The sequence below is a fragment of the Gekko japonicus genome, unplaced genomic scaffold, assembly GCF_001447785.1.
Source record: "Gekko japonicus isolate JY-2015 unplaced genomic scaffold, Gekko_japonicus_V1.1 scaffold315, whole genome shotgun sequence".
NCBI classification, from domain to species: domain Eukaryota; kingdom Metazoa; phylum Chordata; class Lepidosauria; order Squamata; family Gekkonidae; genus Gekko; species Gekko japonicus.
The window spans coordinates 499,167-514,234 of NW_015160844.1; the positions used below are offsets into that span (position 1 = coordinate 499,167).

The window sequence follows — 15,068 nt, forward strand, 5'->3', positions numbered from 1 at the left end:
GGGGGGGGGTGAGTTTCAGGTGTGGAATGGAGTGTAGTCCAATCAGCTTCCATATGTAAATGACCTTGGAACGCTGGCCGGGACTGCACAAAGCAGCCAATGAACCCAGCCAGTGTCTTCCGAGTGGCAGTTTTTTCGGCCTAACACTAAAGGAGTGCATTTTAGAACTTTGGCACCCAAAACTCTTTTATTATAAGGGAGAGATGGGGTGTATCTTACTAGCAGTCCCCTTGTGTTGATAAATAAAGTTTATCAGTGGCCTAGCTAATAACTGAAAATACACACTGCAAAAATATATTAAGCATCTCATAGAAAACTATGAATGGTAACTATAGTTTTCTTGTTACCATTAAGATTTAAAGCAAGTGTAGTCTTTATTGAAAAGAACAAAGCTTTTATTTTGTTCTCTTCAATATTAACATTAAGCAATCCCTTTTTGTGAAGTGTACAAAAATCACAAGTGGAAAAATTTAACGAGAACATGAAAATTAATGGAAAGAAATGTGTGATTCTTAAACGGAAGTCATAAAACGCAAGGGACCAAGCAAATTTGTTCCTTTGGTGAAAAAAATCCAAGTTTTACAGTAGTTAGATATTTCTCCTCTTTACTAGTCTTTGAGATAACAGAAGAGTTAAAATGGCAGTGCACTAGTTCAGATGTTTGTGACACAAAAGTAAAAAGTTCATTGAGCTTTTGTTTTAGATTCCTGTTCTGTAGAACAACTTTGTTCATTAGCTCTTGTTCACCATCTGCTGGCAGCTAGGAGTGATACGAGACAGATCAAATTTCCTTAAGGTTTTTAGGGCATCTGAGGTAAAAGCTGGAAACCTGATTTTTTAAAATCATGTGGGCATGCTGACTCTTATAAAAGCATTATTTCTAATAAGAGTTTGGTCTTGTAATTATGCAAAATGACAACTCTGTTGTGGTATTTGTGAATTGCTAGCTTTCACGCTGAAGTGAATGTGTTTACCTTTCAAACTTGAATATTAATAATTTTATATATGGCGTGCCTTATAAACTACATATTGTACATTTTCAGTGTGTATATGGGCAGGTACACTGCATACAAATGTATGGTCATTATTGAGAAAAGCGTATGGGAGGAGGGAAGTCCAGGTGTACAATCTACATTATTTGATCACTCATTTAAAGCTACAGCTGATTGTAGTCACAGTATCGGGTGTTTGCTTTGGGGGGAGTTAATGATACATGACAAGTTTCATCAACAGCCGTGCTGCTCCTCTATATAGTGCACATAGCAAGATTTGTGGCATACAGGTGTTTTTATTCCATCCTTACTACTGAACAGTTTCAATATAATTAGTTATAAAATTTGTATCAGAGCTACAAAACTACAGCCTATAAGAACCAGAATTCAAAGAGCCACATTTAGTATCCTTTTCAGCTCCCACCCATCCTATCCCACTTATTTCCTTAAAAGCACTCATTAAGGTAACGCCACCTTCACACTTAACTAGCTGCACTTAATGTATCATGAGCTTCAGGAAGAAAGGAAAATTTGCTCCCTGTACTCACTTTTCACTTAGCAAATAGGCTTTTTTGGATAGTCATGATAAAACATAATTTAATAACTGGATTTTTTTTAAGATGCACTGCAAAATCTGAGTGTACACTGACGTACAGTGTACCTCCTGTTATATGCAGTGTTTTCTCTGAGTGAAACATGCACATTTGTAATATCTATTAATACTGTTATTCTAAAAAGATACAATCTCAGCAGATAGATACAGAAAGTAAAATCTGACACACACTAGTATGAATGTTATAAATCCAGCATCTTGTGGAAATGGATGGAGGCTATGGGCTATAGTTGAAAATGCCAGAACAACTTTTAATTTTAGCAGACATTACATTAAAACCTCAACATTTAGTTTGAAAATTATGGATTTATTTCTGGAAGGTGCTTGTAGAAGTAGATCTTTTCCCACCTTCAGTTTTCCCTCAGGAGCTCCAAAGCCCTCAGAAAACCATTGCAGCCAGTGGGGGGGGGGGGGAAGAGAAGGGTTGAGAGAGCCTTGTGGAAAGTGCCACAAGATACAGGAGGCTGCAGTAAGGAGAGGGTAACGGATGAAATTATCCCCACATTAGTGCAGTGGAGTAGCTTTCCAGTGGTACGAGGAGGGGGGGCAGTTTTACCAGATTTCCCCCCTTCTCACTGCAACCTCCTGTGTCAGCCCTTAGAGAGCTGCTGGGGAAAAGAGAAGGCGAGGAAGGACCTTTCACTCGTTCTCGGGACCCTATACATTTTAAAAGCCAGAGTTTCTCAGTGAAGTTACAGCTAGTTGTCCAACTTTTTCTCTTTTGATGTTTTTTCTCTTTTGATGTTTTCCTCCAGATCTTTTTTCCAGATATTATGCTCAGCCAGTTAGATTGTTTTCTGAGAATAGAAACTGAGCAATACATTTAACCAGGTGCAAAATGTGTAAAGTACAGTGTTTTTAATTGAATGTTTGCTTGAAAATTCTCTGGGTGGCTTTTATGTTTTAGGTGGGAACTGTGGTGGAAGTAAGGAACCCAGATGGGATTTACCAGGAGGCTGTCATCAACAAATTGACTGATGCTAGTTGGTATACTGTAGGTAAGGAAAACTGACGGCTTTATTCGCCAATTTAAAAATTAGGAGCCAGAAAAAATTACACTGCACAGTTCTAGACATCTTACATTTTCCACATGGCACAGGAAGCTGCTTTTAAAGTGTTCTACGTGTTGTGGGTGCATCTTGCTAGTCAATGTGGGAATTTATTTATTTATATTTACTTAATTTATACTTCACCTTTCTCACTAGTGGGGACTCAAAGCAACTTGCATTGTCCTCTTCATTTTATTTTCATAACCCTGTGAAGTAGGTTAGGCTGTGTGTGTGTGACTGGCGCTCTCTTCTTCTTGAGTTAACTCTTGAAAGGGAGGTTCAGAAACCCCAGAGCTAGCTCAAAGAGAAGGGCAGGAGAGTGACGGGAGAGTCCTGACAGAGAAGGTGGATCAGGGTGAAGGTTCAGCCCCTTCCTTTCTAGTGTGAAGCCTCTGCACAGGGTGAACTCAGTATATACCCTTTGTGGTCTCATCTCTGAGAAGGAGGAAGTGTAACACCTTTGCTCAATGACTTGCCAGCCACAGTCACTGGACAGTCTTACCTTTGTGGTGGTCGTGCTGGCCCACCTCCTCACACCTTCAGTTCTCTTATTCTTCCTCTGCTCATTAGCATATTCTTTGTCAGTGTACTAGGTCAGTTTTAGTGGATGCAGTAATTGGTTTCAGTAGGCAAACAGGTAGAAGTGAAACATGTACATCAGTTCGTTTGATTCTGTGAATCCATTCCATTAGATGGAGGTGTCCTCTGGGGAAACTAAATTAGAGGACTAGTTACACTAGAGAACTCTGCGCTAGCATAATAGATCCATAAGATCCAGCCTATTGTTTTTAAAATCTTCATATTGTTATAATATACTTCCAGAATATTTTAGATATAATCCTGAAATCAATTCCATGTGGTTCTGATGTGCTGTAATGGTTGTGGGTTAAAGTACATTTAGTTCTTAAAGTAATTTGTATCATTGAAGTTAAACTTATTAATTTGTGTTTCCTTTCACCTTTGGTAACAGTGTTTGATGATGGAGATGAGAAGGCTCTTAGGCGCTCTTCACTTTGCCTGAAAGGAGAGAGACACTTTGCTGAAAGTGAAGTAAGAGTCATTAATTAATTACAAGTATCTTTTGCAAATCCATACCTTTTCTGAATTCTCTTTAGTCATGTTGTAGCAACTTGGCATCCCCCCCCCCAAGTTTATTATAGGAAGAAATTTACTTATGGACAGTTAAACACGACTCAGCTGCAAACAATTGAGTATAACTATATATCCCCTTGTAAACAGCTAAGTCTTCATAGAATGCTTCAAATATGCAGTTCTGCAAGTACTAGATCCTATTCCAGAATTTAATTTGAAATTTAGTTCTGTCATTAATATTCAAGTGTATGTTGGTGGTTGAAAAATTCATGTACTCATAAAGAAATAAAATTTCTGGATATGTTGAAGCTGTGGGACAAAAACTTTTTGTGTGTGTATGTCTGTGTCAAAATGGAAATTTTGAGAAAAATTGAAATAAATGGAATACTTATTTTCTTATCAAACCTAAGTTTACTTCACTGGTTGAATGACATAAAACGCCTCATTTATAACAGCGTTTAAAATTGTTCTATTTGACGTATTTATTAAATTTAAAAGTATGTATAAATATAAGTATAAATATCTTCATTTTCTGTCATTATAGTTGCAGGTGTTCCTTGTACTTTAAAAGGATTTGTAAATTGCTGCCTGTAACCTATGTTGTCTTAGCATACATATCTTTAATTTTTGCCATCTGAGATGCAAGAAAAATATAAAACCTAAAGGCAGAAAACAAATTCTGTAGTAAATTAAAATTAAAAATATTGATTTGGACAGAAACTCTCTCATAGAGTCATGATAGATTAGACTGCCAGAGTGTTTGGATATTAAAACTTTATAATACTGAAAACACTGAACTCTTTAAGAATGTGTTATTATTAAACACATTATCTCATATTAGTTTTTTGCTAAAATTATTTACATTTTAAAAAGGCTCCCAAAATTCCCAATTTTTTTAATTGGCAAAGTTAAAAGTCCTCAGACTTCTTCATGCTATGCGTTTGGATTCAGTGAAATGCTTTGTAAGATAAGGTCTTTCTTGCACAAAAAGAGAAAATATTATATAGGAGGTTTTTTCAGTATGCCCCCAAATTTCCCAATTTTTCTATTGGAAAAACGGAAAGAGCGCTCAAACTTCTCATTTTGAGTGTGACAAACCTTGCCTTAAAAAGCATTTTGTTCATTCTAAAAGGGAAAATATTTCAAAGGAATTTCTTTTCAGTGCTTCCCTACATCTTTCCAATTTTCCATTATTATTATTTTTTTTAACTGGGGGGGGGGCGTTTTTCTTGTCGTCCCCCCACCCATCATATCTCCATGTGCTAATAAATGTACTTTTTTTTTTTTTACCAACAGACACTAGATCAGCTCCCACTTACCAACCCTGAACATTTTGGGACCCCTGTCATAGGAAAGAAAACAAACAGAGGAAGGAGATCTAATCACATGTAAGTATTATTATTAATTGTTCTCTGATTTATTAGTGTATTATTGTCAACAAATTAATTTGTATTGGCTAAAAATAGATTTGGGGGGGGGAGTAGGAAACGATTTAAACTTAAGCAGAAAGTACTCCTGTGAAGTTAATTCAAGGAAAGGAAGTAATTTGCATGCAGGCATGGTTGGAGAAGGATTGGGCAGGGACACCACTAGCCTCTTGTTTCCCATTTCAAGGCCTAGTCTGTTGGATCAGACCAGGAAGCCCACAAGCTCAGCATGTCCCCCAGGAACCTGTATTCAGAGGCTGGAGGTTCCAATTAGCTACTGTGGTAGTCACCATACATTGTAGTACCAAGTTCCATACTCTGAGTGCAGAAGTGCTTTTGTAATCCTTGAATCTATTGCCATTGTGTTTCATCATGTGACCCTGTGATCTAGTCTTATAAGGAAGGATTGCAGTTGTGGCCTTGAACTCATAATACCAGTACAAATTTTCCTTGTATTTAGCAATAGATAATCCAGAGAGATTCCGATTTTCTTGGCTTGCCTTAGAAGGGTGTTTGTGTTTGCAGCATGGATTGCCAGGGGTACGATTGGGCTGCTTTACTTTAAAAAGGTTTTATTGCATTATCTGCTGTTTTGAATTGGTTCTGGAAGGCATGTCACAATTGGAAAATAGCAGTGATCACTAGAGGTTCCGAAGGAGTAGCTACTGAAAAGGAAGTACAGATTATTATCAAACTGGGACGTGGTTGGCTCTGAATAGTAACTTAATAAATTAAATAGTGAAATTGATACTTGAATCCAAATGTAACAAAACATATTATCTGGGATCAGAGCCTCCCGCCCCTGCACTTATCTCCAAGGAGACAGAGGCCTACAGACTATGCCAAGGGAACTGTCGCAGAAGCCCACTGTCATGTCACTGGAGCCGCTTCGTAGCTTACCACGACTCCCAGGAATGCAGGGCAGGCCACGGGCTGGCCAGCAGCAGAGGCACGAGGCAACAGGGGTGTTAGAGGAGCAGTAGAACCGACCACAAGGGATGGCCCTTTCCACATCTGTTGTGGGAGCCAGGAAGGCTTCTTTGGAAGTGTGGGGCAGGGAACAGGCTGCAGTGACCTCCTTAGGGGCAGGGGTAGAGGAGGAGGCTTATAAGGCTTCCCATAGTCCAATTTCCCAGAATAGAGGGATTGGGTGAGGCCAGAGTTTTCCCATCTCCCAGCAGTCTTCAAAAGGTGTACACTGGGAGAATTAGGGAGGAAGGGCCAGACCTCACCTAAGACAACCAGAGAGAGGTTACTAGCAGGAGTGGGAGGGGGAAGAGGATGCTGTAAAAAAAACCCCACACCCTCTTCTTTTCTGAGCTTCTTCCCCCAGGGTAAGCCCTACTAAAGGAACCCTGGAGAAGGAGACAGTCCTGAACTCCAGGCCAACACTGGAGTCTGATGCATATTTATTTATTAAAATAAATTTTATTTTCATGTGTAATTAACACAATAAAATATAGGATTGGCTCCTGCAATACATCGTTGGAAGGTGCTGATGGATGCAGATCTTTCCCTTCTGACCTAAGGAAAGTTGATTCCCAGGGTTGTACAATTCATATGGAATATTAGCTGTTGAACTGGCCTTGGTGACTCTGAGTTGGGTGGAAAGGTGGCATAGAAATGTTTTTAATAATAATAATAATAATAATAATAATAATAATAATAATAATAATAATAATAATAATAATAATATCGGAGGAGGGCTGCACTGAAAAGGGAGAATGAGGCAAAATTGCCTCTCCTAGGTTTTCTTTTGGCAGAGTGTCACACCATGCAAGTTCTGAACACCAGTTACAGGAAGGCAACCTGCTTTTCCCCAGGGTCAGAATGGACTGCTGGTGGGGAGGGGGAACAGATGAGTGTATATGGGTCATTGGATCTTATCCATGATTTGAGGAAAAGACACAAAGAGTTGGAACATGTACAAGAAAAAGTGATATTAAAATGTTTTTGTGAAGCATAATATGTACTGTTTTTGGAAGGGCCGTGGGTCAGTGGTAGAGCATCCTCTTGGCATGCAGAAGGTCTCAGGTTCAGTCCCCAGCATCTCCAGTTAAAAGGACCAGGTAATAGGTGATGTGAAAGACTTCTGCCTGAGAACTTGGAGAGCCACTGCCAGTCTGAATAGACAATACTGACTTTGAACGGCCACTTTGAACAGTGTAAGGCAGGTTCATGTGTGTTTGTGTCGGTGTTCATGACATTTGTCTTATTTGTGTGTGCGTGTAAAGTGCAGTTAAGTTGCAGCTGACCTGCAGCCACTCCAGCAAGGGGGTTTCAAGGCAAGTGAGAAGCACAGGCAGGTTGCCATTGCCTTCTTCTGCAGTCTTCCTTGGTGATCTCCCTTCCAAGTACCAACCCTGCTTAGCTTCCAAGATCTGACAAGATCAGACTGTACCATGCCACCTTCCCTTCCTGTCTTAACTAGTAGCATCCTTGAAAATGTTAAGTCCTTTTCAAGTAATTGCATAATAGATATGTCTTGCAGGCCTTCTGAAAGGCCAACAGGTCTAGGCTGAGCAAAGTCATAAAGAAGAGGTTCTGCTTTCCATCCTGACCAAACTTGCAATAATGCTCAGAGATGGGCCTTGCTACCGTATTCAGGAGGTGGTTCTTTACGCTTGCTGAAGGCAGTGGAGAGGTAGCAGGATGAGAAAACTTAAACAAATAGGAAAAGAACTATTGCTTAATCTAATGAAATGATACATATAAATAACAGCTGTAATGAGTTGTGGAACTGTGGGGTTTGAATTTATTTAAATAAATAAAGTTGCTTATCTGGGAGACAGTCAGAGAAAGAGACACCTGTTCCCTCTCTGGCCTCTTTCCCCTTACAACATGCCAAGATAAACTCATTATCCAAGACCTAGAATTCCTCCCTGCCATGACAACTTTCACAATACCACTTCCCCATTTTCTGCCTCATGGCCAGGTTTGTCCATGTAGTTCTGCTGCCTGTGTCATGTGATACTCTCCCAAATCAGCTGACCATTTGGCTAAATCATCAGGTGTTTGAATAAGGTAGTTGCCCACATCCTATTTCTTAGAAAAGGCATTATAATTTTATAGTATATTGAGAATGCCTTTGTGTTAGATTTCAGTGTTTTGATCAAACAGATTGGTCTTGAAGCCATTAGCATTTCAAATAACTATTGTCCATGTTTTTGATGGTTTTTAAATCCTTGCTATCGTCTCTGAATTACAAACTATGTGCTTAATTTGCATTTTTTGTTGTAGCCCAGAAGAAGAATCTTCATCATCCTCCAGCGAAGATGATGAAGATGACAGGAAACAGACTGATGAACTGTTAGGAAAAGTTGTATGTGTAGACTATGTTAGTGTGGATAAAAAGAAAAATCTCTGGTTCCCAGCTTTGGTAAGTGTATTTTGTATTGCACTGTTTAATAACTTTATTTTTGTTAAAGTGTACAGCTCTAGAAGTTACGCATCGTACTTCACATCATATGTTGATCTACCTCTTGTAGAACTTGAAACCGCAACATTAAGCCAGGGATCTCCAGCTTGGCACCCGTGGGCACCATTGCACCTGCCAGCACCTCTCTTGGCACCTTCCAAGTGTTGTTAGAGAACGGGTGGGGACAGGTGATTCCCCCCTCCCAGTTTCTGATGTTTGTAAGGTATAATGCAGACAGTAACTTTATGTAAAGAACTTTACCTGTACAAAAAGTGGAGTGATATTCTAAAAACACAGTGGGACTTGACTCTGACTAAATACAATTGAGTTGCAGGGTTAAAATACTTAATACACCTAACTGGACTTTCTGTTGAAGACCTTTGATCTTCCCAGTTTTAATGTATTTTTATAATTCAGATGGAAGTTGATAATGGCATCACAACATATTCTTAGTTCATTTTTCAAAAATTATTTAGGTTCCTTTCAGTCTAGCCAGAAGCTCTCTTATCATACACGTCACAAGTGCAGTGAGCTCTCACCTGCCCTTCAGCACCAACTGCCATTATTACAAATAATAGTATAGGTTAAAAAAGGCTGGACTCATGAGAGAAGCGCTCATGCAAAGGGAATAGCCAGAATAAGATTCCCCCCCCCTTTTCCTTTAACATAAATGCATTAGATGCCCACAAAATGAAGACAGATAATACCAGATGGTGGTTTCTTAGCTAGTTCAATGTGTATACTTACTTTGTGTATATGCAAGAAAATATTTTAAACAATATATTAATTTTAAAAGGCATCCCATTAAACAGAGCTTTTGCCTAAAGTATTGAAGAACTAATATCAAAATTATGCATAACCTCAGTCCCTGACATTTTGTGGTTGGCCATGCCGGTCATGGCAGCCATTTTGTAGTTGCATTCACCACTCTGTGTCAGAACTCCAAAGGTGTGCACAGGCTGAAAAAGCTTGATTATCCCTGCACTAAGGTTGGTTACCCCGGCACCAGTTTGGTGTAGTAGTTAAGTGAATGGACTCTAATCTGGGAGAACCAGGTTTGATTCCCCACTCCTCCATTTGCAGCTGCTGGATGACCTTGGACAAGCCATAGTTCTGTCAGAGCTGTTCTTGAAAGAGCAGTTCTAGAAAGAGCTCTCTCAGTCCCACCTACCTCACAGGGTGTCTGTTGTGGGGAGGGAAAGGAAAAGGAGTTTGTAAGCCACTCTGAGACTTCGAGTGAAGGGCGGGGTATAAATCCAATCTCCTCCTCTTCTTCTTCTAAGCACATATCAAAATACTATCCACAGCTTGTCTGTGGCTGAAAGAATGAACTGTGAACCAGGCAGTTGAGCCATAAACCCACTCACTGCTCTCTCAGTCTTAGTCCCCCATCTGTAATATGAGGACAATAATACTAACAAAGCTGTTGTCAAAATTACAAGAAGATAATGTAGATGAAGTGCTTAAAACACTGAAAGCATTTTACAAATAATGGGGTGGATCCATCCACTCTTGTTCAGCAACATTTGAAGCCTTCCTCCATCTTAAGGAGTCTTCCCCCAACTTAAGTGGGCTCTCCTGGTGGGAGGCTTTTCATAAGTTCCTCATCAAAGGTAAGTAAACTTAGCAGTCATGGGATAAGAGGACAAGTCCTCTTGTGGGTTACAAACTGGTTAATGAACAGGAAACAGAGTGAGTATAAATAGGCAGCTTTCATAGTGGAAGTAGGTAAGCAGTGGGGTACAGCGGGGCTCAGTTCTAGGTCCGGTGCTTTTTAACTTGTTCATTAATGATTTGGAGTTGGGAGTAAGCAGTGAAGTAGCTAAGTGCCCGCTTTCCCCCCAGCCTTTTAAAAGGAAGGTTCCTTTTAAATAGTTGGGGGAAAGCAGGGGTGTGCACGCACGGCACTGCATCCCTGATGTGATGATGTCACTCTGCATGACATCATCACATCGGGGATGGTCCTGCTCCCTCTAAAATGCCCCCCAAATCCCCCCGCCGTGGAGGAAATGGGACCTGGCAACCCTATATATAACTCTTTAAAATTTAAAATTATTCTTGGAGCTTCCAGTTTATGGCGACACGCAGGCAGACACATCTCCCAGACGTCCCGGGGATGTAAACTGCACACTAGCGTGTGGGAGGGGGTCCGATGGGTTGTGACCCCCCCCCGGAGCCTTGGTAAAAGGCTCCCAGCCAGGTGGCTTTTGAGGGGCGACCTCTTCGATGGCCAAAAGCCGGAGAATTGAGGCGCCCCTCCACCCTGAAGGTCCTGCCGCTGAGTGACCGCATGGTATGAGTGCTGCTGACCGGGACAAGCGTTGGAGATCGGGCGAAATAAATGATGACGAGCGAGGCCGAATGGCCAATAACGAACTGTGAGTCAGGTTGAAGCGAGCATGAAGATATAAAAAGAAGCTGCCCCCCCCTAAAGAGCGACGGGAAAGCGAGCGGGGGAGGGATCCCTCCCAAACACATAGACGAAACACGGAAGGAAAGAGGGGGGAGCGGAAAAATAAGCGACTAAAACTGTTTTAAGAGACTTGCCAGAGTGCAGAAAAGCATTTGGGTGAATATCAGAAACGTTAGCAACTTCTTTGAAAAATAAACAAATCCAAAAAGATGGCGGGGAAGAAACCGGAGAAAGAGAAGCTGTTGAAATTGAAACTAGGGGCCAGTCCTCGAACGGATGAGGTCACTGAGCTCTCAGAACTCTTAGCTGACTCCCTGCGCCCCCTGCTGGATGAGATCACTGGCATTAAACAACAACTGTCAGTAATTGGGCAGAGTCTCGCAGCGCAGCAGATGCAACTGACTCAATCCTTAAAAGCAATAGAGCAAATGGGAGAGAAGGTGAAGGAAATGGATGTCACTACTAAAAAAGTTAAGAAAAAGGTGCAAAAGTTGGAAATAAAGCAAGCTACGGAAGAGTCAAAGCTTTTACAGCTACAAATGGATAAAGCAAATTTGGTCCTACGGTTTCAAGGGGTCCCGGAAATTGAAGGAGAGAATCTGAAGCAATGGCTGAGTGACACAATAGCCCCAATGACAGATTTAACAGCGGAATACCTTTGCAGTGAGATGGATGTGGTCTACAGGTCCTATTCATCGTACATCAAGAAAAATAATCTGCCTGGGGAAATAGTGGTCAGATTCTCGAAGAGACACGTGAGAGATGCTATTTTGAAAGCAAATTTGGGAACAGCGTTGAAAATTGGGGGCAATAATATCAGGATTTTAAAAGATATTCCATTTGATATAAGACAGAAGAGAAAGAACTATAAAGAATTAATCCTTTTCTTACAAACAAATGACATCAGTTCAAAAGCCCTTATAAACTCAGGATTAGAAAAGAGAATAAATAAAGGCTGAAGGACTTTGATTTGTGCCTGAAAAAATGTTGAAATAACTTGGGGATGCTCTGGGAATTTCTTTAAACAGTTAAAGGGATGGTTAAACGATAATTAATCTAGCATAACCGACCAAATTCATTGTATTTTTAGTAGCTTTCTTTTTGTTTAAAATAGCATAGGGTTAAGCTGATGTATGATCTCCTACTCTTGGGTTTTTAGTTAGTTGTGGGTCTTTTTTCTTTATTCCCTAGATGTAGTTCTCTTTCCTATATTTTCTGTTGTAGTTTTGTAGTCTGAAAAAATAAAAACCTCCCCCTAGGGGAATGGGGGGGGAACAAATTTAAAATTATTCTTTATACAGTATATTAAACTTGCTGAGAACAGATAGGCCAACACTTGTTGACTCCTGTTCCTGTCTTACCAGTACAACAGTGACCTTGCTCTCCACTGACTCTTCTCTCTCAAGTATAGAAAACTGTGGATCAGCATCTTAGCTCTTGCTGGACTTGGGATAAGTGAAAACATTGTGAGAGAGACTTGCATTGCTTCTGCCTTCTCTCACTTTACAGTAGGCATTGATGAGGGAAGTTGTGTAAAGGCCTTGCACTGCCTCTTCCCTTCTCTGAATTCTGGTCTGCAGTAAACTGCGCGGGGGGGGGGGGAGGAATTGGAACTGGGAGACCTCATCCCATCATTTGAAATAGGCTGTCCTAGAAATTTTTGGATTTGCCCCTTAGGGTGAATGGGATAATGTCTTCTTCTACCACTGGAGAAATACCTCTTCCATCTCCTGCTTCCTGTGTCCATTGTAGATGATCCGGAAAGGGTCTAAACTTCTAAAGTCTCTCATAAGCACAAATTACTTCCACCATCATTCAAACTGGTCAAATAAGAATGAAGTTGAATGAGAGTGAAGTCATTTGACCAGTTTGAATGGCTGTGAAAGTAGTTTGTGCTTATGAGACACTTTAGATTGTATTCAAACTTCTTCTTTTGATGAAGCAGCAGCAATACGCGGGAACTTCATAGCTAGCCAATGCATGAAGCACTGATAGAACCTGCTTCAGATGATACTTGCTTTTTGTGAAGACAAGCTTCAACGGGACTTACCTTTGAGAAGATATTGGGGAAACTTTGTCCTGATCTAGAAATATTTGTGGGACTTTAATCATACAAGCGTTTTACATCAGTATTGGTAGATGTATCTTTGTGAATGTTCATGGTTCTGTATTACAGCAATTTCATAATAGATTGCTGTGGCAGTCAGAGGAACTTGTGTATTGAGTTCTGTTATGATTGTCATCATTTCTTGTGTTTTCATATAAATTGCTTTTCAGTAATTTTGTGGTATTCATATTTCATACATCGTTTTGTTTTGTGGGTTTAACTTGCTTCTCCAGCAGTAAGGCTGGATCCATTATAACCCCAAGGATATACTTGAGTCAACTGGACCCCACTGAAAGTAGGGAACAGAATATCATTCAGGAGCTCAGTATTCCCAACTAGCATTATCTCCATCTTGCCAGGATTTAGTTTCAGTTTATTCACTCAACCATTTCCCCCCACAATGTTCAGACAGCTGTTCAAGACTTCTAAGCTTACCACCAGGAGGTATTCATAGAGAGATCAGACTCTCTTCTCTCCATGGGAGGGATGTTGTCTAGCAAGCATGGCTCAGTAAAACACTCTCCACCCTCCAGCTCCTGTACAGACTACAAAGCTCAGAGGAAGGGAGTGTATCTTTGTACTGGGTATCCAAGGCAAAGATAGTGATGCCTTACCAGGCTTGTAAATACCCAGATATGAACAATTGATTTCTGCTGTAAAATAATTTATATAAATCTTTTTTCCATTCTAAGACACTTCAAATATTTCATTTTATGCAGGTGGTTTGTCCTGACTGTAGCGATGACATTGCAGTGAAAAAGGATAACATTCTTGTTCGTTCTTTCAAGGATGGCAAATTGTAAGTAGAAAGATGCAAACTAGGGTTTAATTTTTAAAAACAAATTATTTTAAATGACACAATCGGAAATAAATAAAAACATAACAACAATGATGACATGTCTACAGATAAGCATCTATAAAAGTTTTCCAAATATCTAAAAATATGTCCATGTGCAATCATTGTCTATATGCCATACGTTCAAATGTTGATAAAGTTGTAAGGTCCTCAATCCATTGGATTACTGGAGGTGGGCATTTATCTTTCTAGTGTTGTTTTTTTATTATTTAACTTGTTGTTACTATTATATAATTTAGCAAAAATTTGAAAGTGAACTTAATAATTGTTAAGAAAAAAATTCTTAATAAAAATTCCTGGTATCATTACACAGTAGATTGGTTCAGATGTAACAGGAAACCATGATTTAATTATACTAACCAAGGTTAATTGATCATTCAAACCTATTTTACCAAACTACCTGTGATTAGTTTGGTACATCAAACCAGGATATGAAGCTGATTTATTAACAATAGTTAGTCTTAACTATGGTTTCACATTATTTACACAGTATTGTGGTTTGATCCTGGTTTATTTTAATGGAAATGCTATGTGCCTGCCTTGCCTCTAGTCACCTGGTAAGGGCAGCGTAAAAATCAGGGGTCGTTTCGTAGAAAAAGAGCTAGGGGAACTCATTAGCATAACTCATTAGCATATGCCACACCCCCTGACATCACCGGAAGTGTGGCATAAGGCTGCCGGCTTTGCAGCTCCACCGCCGAACCCCATGAGGGGCCCGGCGGTGGAACTGCAAGGCTGGCGGGAGTGCAAGGAAGCCCCGCGAAGACCCTCCCTGGCCCCAGGCAGGCGGGGGGGAGGCAGGGAGGAAGCAACTTACCCTCCCTCTTCTCCTGCCTCCTCCTGGCTGAATGAGGGCCGGAAGTGGGGCGGCCGGAAGCAGGGGGCGGGGCTTCGTCATGTGCCCCGCCCCCCGTACCTCACCCGGGGGAACCACGATCCCCCCCGAAATGACCTCTGGTAAAAATGAAATGATTGTTATCAGAACAGAAACCTTTATTGGCATAACATAAGTAAACCAGGCAAGGAGACATTTAAGGGGTAGTACAAGAACAACATCAACCAATATTCCCGATATTCCAAAATACAAGACAATCCTAACAT

At 40.4% G+C, this 15,068-nt stretch overlaps 1 protein-coding gene across 2 annotated transcripts in view; it reads left to right on the top strand.

The window, feature by feature from the left end:
- The window catches only part of ARID4B (AT-rich interaction domain 4B), a 131,423-nt gene that overhangs the window by 58,070 nt on the left and 58,285 nt on the right, over window positions 1-15,068 (top strand). For both annotated transcript variants that reach the window (XM_015419979.1, XM_015419987.1), the window contains exons 5-9: window positions 2,513-2,603; window positions 3,625-3,704; window positions 5,043-5,134; window positions 8,414-8,552; window positions 13,831-13,910. In XM_015419979.1, the coding sequence (XP_015275465.1) occupies window positions 2,513-2,603; window positions 3,625-3,704; window positions 5,043-5,134; window positions 8,414-8,552; window positions 13,831-13,910 (482 nt within the window). The remainder of the gene's footprint in view (window positions 1-2,512; window positions 2,604-3,624; window positions 3,705-5,042; window positions 5,135-8,413; window positions 8,553-13,830; window positions 13,911-15,068) is intronic.